Source organism: Dufourea novaeangliae, unplaced genomic scaffold, assembly GCF_001272555.1.
Source record: "Dufourea novaeangliae isolate 0120121106 unplaced genomic scaffold, ASM127255v1 scaffold168, whole genome shotgun sequence".
NCBI lineage: Eukaryota > Metazoa > Arthropoda > Insecta > Hymenoptera > Halictidae > Dufourea > Dufourea novaeangliae.
Genome location: NW_015374062.1, coordinates 3154639 through 3160810, shown reverse-complemented (window position 1 = coordinate 3160810; position 6172 = coordinate 3154639). Strand labels below are relative to the sequence as shown.

The following is a 6172-nucleotide window of genomic DNA, read 5'->3' as shown; positions in this document are numbered from 1 at the left end:
GTCTACAGTTGCATTACAGTGGCAGCTTTTATTTTCTTATATCCAATGGACATGCTTACCACATGACATGAACTTCGTTCTATGACTAATGAATAATATCACTCATGTTAATGGAAATTACCTTCACACCAGAAAGTATGCAAAATTCTATTATTATAAGGAACAATAACAACCTGACAAGATATCTAATGTAACTTTTGCTTCACATTTATGGTTTACAAATACATTTCATTCAAGTGTCAATACTAACCTGTCTGCGTATTAGAGACAATAGAATTTACACGACAAAGGGTCTACAGAGAAAATGAGTAACAGGCTTGAAGAGCAAGAGTCAAAATGGACCTGTGAATATTGTACATATGAAAATTGGCCATCATCTTTGAAATGCACAATGTGCAGAAGTGCCAAGCCTTTATTAGGAGAGGATATCTACCGTCTAAGGGATCCAAGTCCACAAAGATCTGGATCAAATGTTGCATCTGGTCCAGTAACTCATTTAAGTCCTACGGATTCTTATAAGTTTAGTCCTCAGAATTATAGTCAGAATGTACCATCGGGTGGAAAGTGGTCCTGTGCAATGTGTACCTATCTTAATTACCAAAATACCACACGTTGTGTTCAGTGTGGGAATAGAAAATCTATTGGTTTCAATCAATCGATACACTCTATAGCTTCAAACTTGCACGAACATCTAGCGCCGCTTAGGCTAGGCGATCCACCACCAAATTCAGGATCTAATCCTCCTCCGATAAACTTACATCCAGAAAAATATTACAATTTACAAGCTAACTTACATCCTGAGAAATGGTCTTGTTTTGTATGTACTTACGAGAATTGGCCGAAGGCTACAAAATGTGTAATGTGTGGTAATCCGAAAGAAAAAGACAGAAGAGACAAAAGTACCAATAATGTGGGTGTTATTTTGCCAAGTCCGGAAAGAGATCACAGTCAGCGCAGTTTGCCTTCTCCACCTCATGCACCATATATTCATCAAAATCAGAGGGACGAGAATATGGCTATAGGACGAAGGTAATCGCACACTTTTTCCTCAGTCTCCTAATAATTGTGACTATGAACGTAGATTAAAGCAATTAAGGCGTCACGCTGATTGGTGCTGGTTGAATGCATGTCTTGGTATTGTGGAAGGTGACAATGCGCCCGTCGAGGCTTATTTGACAGGCGGTGGTGATCCTGCTCGACAGTTGACGCATTCAGAAGTTTTGCTTTTAAACAGAAGTAGTGCGTTCGACGTTGGGCACACTCTAGTACATTTAGCAATTAGGTCAGTGGAAAACAATTTTTTTACATTAAGATTTACTTAAATTTACTTTTGTTTATTTTATATAGGATGTTAATGAAAATGTGGGACACTTTCACAGAATGGATTCTACATGCCAAATTATGACGAAAATCAAGAAGGACGAAATTGCATTTCAGGCTTCGTTTCCGAATTATTAATTGTTGCAAGTACGGCTGAAAAACGTCTGACGCGACGATTTAGACTACTGTGAGCGCGCGTTCGGCAGACTTTTTTATCTGTATTTTCAACAATTAATAACTCTGGAACGGAGCATTTAACCCAATTTCGTTTATTCTTGATTTTCGTCTTGGTTTGCCATGTAGAATCCACGCAGTAATAATATCTTACATTTTCATTAACATTCTGTATATTTGTATGAGCATATACAGGGTGTCCCAAGTAAGTGTCGTCATGAAATTTCAGGACTTTTCTTTTGTCTAACACTTTTGTCAAGTTTCGTCTCATACATTTTTTCGCAAAGTTTTGAAATTCCGTGACGACGCGTGGGACACCCAGTATATTCTGTGGTCATTTTTCAACTTGTTCGTTACACATTTAGTTTAATAAATGTGGTAGTACGTTCTGCCGTGTATAATGTTATTGTGTCAGAAAAAGACAACTTTCAAAGTATTCCTTATTCAGTTTGTGTATATCTTTAACAGGTTTCAAAGAGAAGATATTCTAGCAACATTATTATCGCAAATTGAAGGTTCTGGTTCTGGAGTGAAAAGGGTACCGAGTTACGTTGCGCCAGATTTGGCTGGTCAGATACGCAGACACGTCACTAATAGTATCCGGCTATGCAAGGGTTCTTTTCCGTGTTATTTTGTCACTGATACAGCTACGTTCGCTTTGCCTGCTGAGGTTATTATAATATTATGATACTTTTTTGGAGTATTATAATTTATTAAAAATATCAATTTCTTTGCGTAATGCTATGCTATATATGAGTTGCAATTAAATGCAAGCGTAAAATTAATTGTTAGGTAGAAGATTTACCGAGTATCGTGCAAGAGCAACTGTTGGAGGAGTTATTAGATAAAGAAGCTCAACAGCAATTAGAAGGTGGTTGTGGAGAACCGCCAGCGTTGAATTGGTCTTTAGAAATTACTGAGCGTTTAGGAAGTCGTTTACACGCGCTTTGGAATAGATCTGCCGGAGATTGTTTACTAGATTCCGCAATGCAAGCTACCTGGGGTGTTTTCGATCGAGATAATGCTTTAAGGAGAGCTCTTGCAGATTCCTTACAACAAGCTGGTCAATTGTAAGTTCTCCTTCCTTTACACGAAGAAGCTACGTAACGTGTTAACAGTAGATTAATTAATTTTGTCTCTTGTTACTCCAGTTTTTATCCTCGATGGAGAGAGTACGAAGCATCTCAAGCGTCCAGAATGTTGGATTTTACATTAGAAGAGACACAATGGCAAGAGGATTGGGAAAGTTTATTGGCGACAGCTGCACAGCCAGGAAGCGCCTTGGAACAATTACATGTATTCGCTCTTGCCCATATTTTAAGACGACCGATTATTGTATATGGGGTTAAATATGTTAAAAGTTTCCGGGGTGAAGACATAGGTAACTTCACGCATAAATTCTGTCCTTTGCGTCTGTGCAACAGGTCATTGTACAAAAATTCTATTACATAATTAAACTATTTTCATCTAGGTTACGCAAGATTCGAGGGTGTTTACCTTCCGCTTTTATGGGAACCTTCATTTTGTATTCGATCGCCCATTGCTTTGGGTTATACCCGTGGTCATTTCACAGCTTTAGTACCTATTGAACCATACGCGTCATCTAGAATACCACCTCTCTCATCTCACGGTGGTGTAGGTTTAGGTGGTGGCAACAGTCCGCTTCAGCAATTGCAAATACAAATGCAGACCACGTTTATGCCGTTGATGGACCGTGAACACAAACTGCTACCAATACATTTCCTGAGTCCGGAGGAAATAGGCCGGGAAGAGTCTATCTTAAAGGAATGGCTCGACGTGTGTAGGACCGAGAGTGGTGTACTTGTTGCGCAACAAAAACTTCACAAGAGACCTTTACTTGTAGCACAAATGTTGGAGGAATGGTTGAATCATTATCGAAGACTGGCGTAAGTGAAATACAGTTATTTATCAAATTCAATTTTACTAATACAATCACGGTGTTTAACTCGTTGAACTTGACTGTGTGATTATTGAATATTATAGTCAAACGAACAATGCACCTTTCCTGAGACCACCCGTTCTGCAAGATTATAGTAGCGACGGTGACACGGAAGACGAATAACTAGGTGTAATCGGTTAAGTTAACTAAATTCACACGAGAAGACTTTTCTCCATAATTTCGTTGGGGCTGCAATCACAACGCAAGATCTCTTAGATCCGTAGTTTCCAGAACACAGCGGGAAAAAAAAAGAAAGAAAGAAAAACTGTACAGACGTTTACGATACACTCGTATATTAATCGGCGATGTATTAATTCTGCATAATTTTTATACATTACTATTGGTCAATGAACCGCTGATCACCCGAATTCTTATTGATTCGTACTATTAATTATATCGGATGTTTACGAAGAGTATTCGTTGTATTAATTTATTATTAATCGTCGGAAGTACCAATCGGAATGCGTGACAGGTAACCCGTTATTTTGCCAAATTATGATTTCGAGTACGAACAGTAAGTTAACGAATGTAATTTTGTTACGGCTGAAAGTGCTTTGATTCTTCGCGTTAGTTCCTATTTGATAAGACGGATGCGTTGCAAAGAAAGAAAAAAAAGAAAAAGAAAAAACAAACACACGGCTCTGTACTATATAGAAGATATTTACTATTAATTTTCGTAACATGTTTATAACGAAAAACGTTATATTAAATACTGTTAAGAGGTAATGGCATGAATCACTACCGGTTTTGAATTTGCAATCCACGTTGACAGTTCAAGTATAGAGTGAAAAAAAACATACGTTAGACATTAAATTAGTATACAACCGATACATTCGCAATTGACTTGTGTTTCCTTTTGCAACTAAGACATAAGAATTTACGCGAGAGAGGGGGGGGGGGTGATAGGGAGAGGAAGTACGTTGATGCACACACATTGTAACTCGCGGTGAAGGAATTAGGGATAAAAGAATTCTCGCTTGTTAATCGTGAAAGAGATATGTTTCTGTTCGCTGAACGGGCATAATCCTAAGAAATTGTATAAAAAGGATTCTCGGTCCCTACTCATTGTCTGTTCAAGTACTCGGAGGCTTCGGGGTACAGACCATGTGATTTCAACAAAAAAAAAACAAAAAAAAAAGAAATAGCAAGTAAGGGCCGCCGGAAACCATTCTGTAAATCGTCTTTGAGTCAGTTGTTATCGTTGAGCTATGTTAATTAGCATAAAACGCGAAATTACAACGACACTTTTCTGTAACACAAGGGACATGCGGTCTCGTTTATTTACGGCCACTTCCGATGTATATTAGTGGAACAATAACGGAAGTATCGGTTAAGCTGTACTTTTTTTTTTCTTTTCTGCGCGACAGTAAAAAAAAAACGCATAGAAGAAAAGGCAAAATACAAAGTAGGTGCAACGTTCTGCAGGTGGATCGAACCGTGCACGGTGTAGCCACCGCGATCGTAGGAGTACTAGAACTTTTATAAAAGAAAGAAAAGAAAAACTAGGATGACGTACGGGGGCGGAGAAACAAGTAGTACTATTTAAGCGCCAAGATTACCAACCCGTTTGGGGTGTACGTACTATATTCGCGAACGGATAAAGATTAATGGCTTGGCCAGATATAATGAACCGTAATCAAAAAAGTACAAAAAATCGTCGGCGGGACGGGGGAATGGGGGAGGGGGGCAGATGTTTTCTTTACAAACGCGTTACGTAGGCTCGTCTTAACGTTTAGTTCATGGTTTTTATTAATTCTAATGTAGCTTCTAGTCCTTTTTTAGCACCGTAAATTTCTTTGTAATCACGCGCACGGCATGTGATTTAATCGCGTGATTACCGAAGGGTTCGGTAATTGTTCGTATAGGGAGAGAATGTTCAAGTCAATTCCACAATGTTTTTAACGGTACACAGGCGCCGTGTCGAGAGCGGGAGAATCGATGATATGTGGTCGAGTGTGTTACACTGTATTCTTCCTTTCCTTCTTGTATATTTTGCTTTTTTGCTCTCGTTTTTTCCTTCGGTATGATTTCTTTTTTCTGTTTTTTTCTTTTTTTTTTTTTCATGAACCTCAAGGGTTCCCCGCGGTAGTAACGTTCTCCGGTGATAGTCTCGAACACGGCGTGTGCGGAAATTAAATGAAGAAGAAGAAGAAGAAATGAAAAAGAAGAATATGTAAAAGTGACGACACACGTTCCGGTGGTGTATGTTTTTTTCTTTCCTCGTTAAATAAGTGTTTCTCGCTCGTGTTGCCAGAATTTACTCGGCAGGTGATAAAGAAAAAGAATATAAAGATTTAAGAATTTAATTGAATCAGATAGAAAGATCTATATTAATATAGAATATATAAAATAGATTATATTAAATAATATATCGATGTACAATAATTCTAAATGATGATTTATTATTATTATTATTATTATATTATTATTATCAGCATCATTATTAAATCCGTAATAAGAAATATCGTGGTAAATCAATGAAATTCAAATTACTTCATGCCCTACGAACACCGATCCTGATGGTCATTTGTAAACACACGTTAAAAAAGCCTCGTGTTAAAGTTACAATGATAAAATGATCCAGCTGATCCTTCGATGCTGCGATACTTGATAGTTCGACGTTAACAGCTTTACCAGGCATCGACGCTATTTCGTTTGTCGACTGAAGTCTAATGCATCGAGGGATCAGAGATCAGTGATCAGTTATATATATATATA

At 37.9% G+C, this 6172-nt stretch overlaps 1 protein-coding gene across 1 annotated transcript; it reads left to right on the top strand.

The window, feature by feature from the left end:
* The first annotated feature begins 304 nt into the window (after positions 1 to 304).
* On the top strand, positions 305 to 3864 carry LOC107190278 (ubiquitin thioesterase trabid-like). Its single transcript, XM_015579060.1, is given in 7 exon segments — positions 305 to 1044; positions 1046 to 1282; positions 1963 to 2164; positions 2287 to 2564; positions 2646 to 2875; positions 2966 to 3401; positions 3499 to 3864. Coding segments are annotated over 7 exon segments (2202 nt in total). The 3' UTR covers positions 3578 to 3864.
* The last annotated feature ends 2308 nt before the right edge of the window (positions 3865 to 6172 follow it).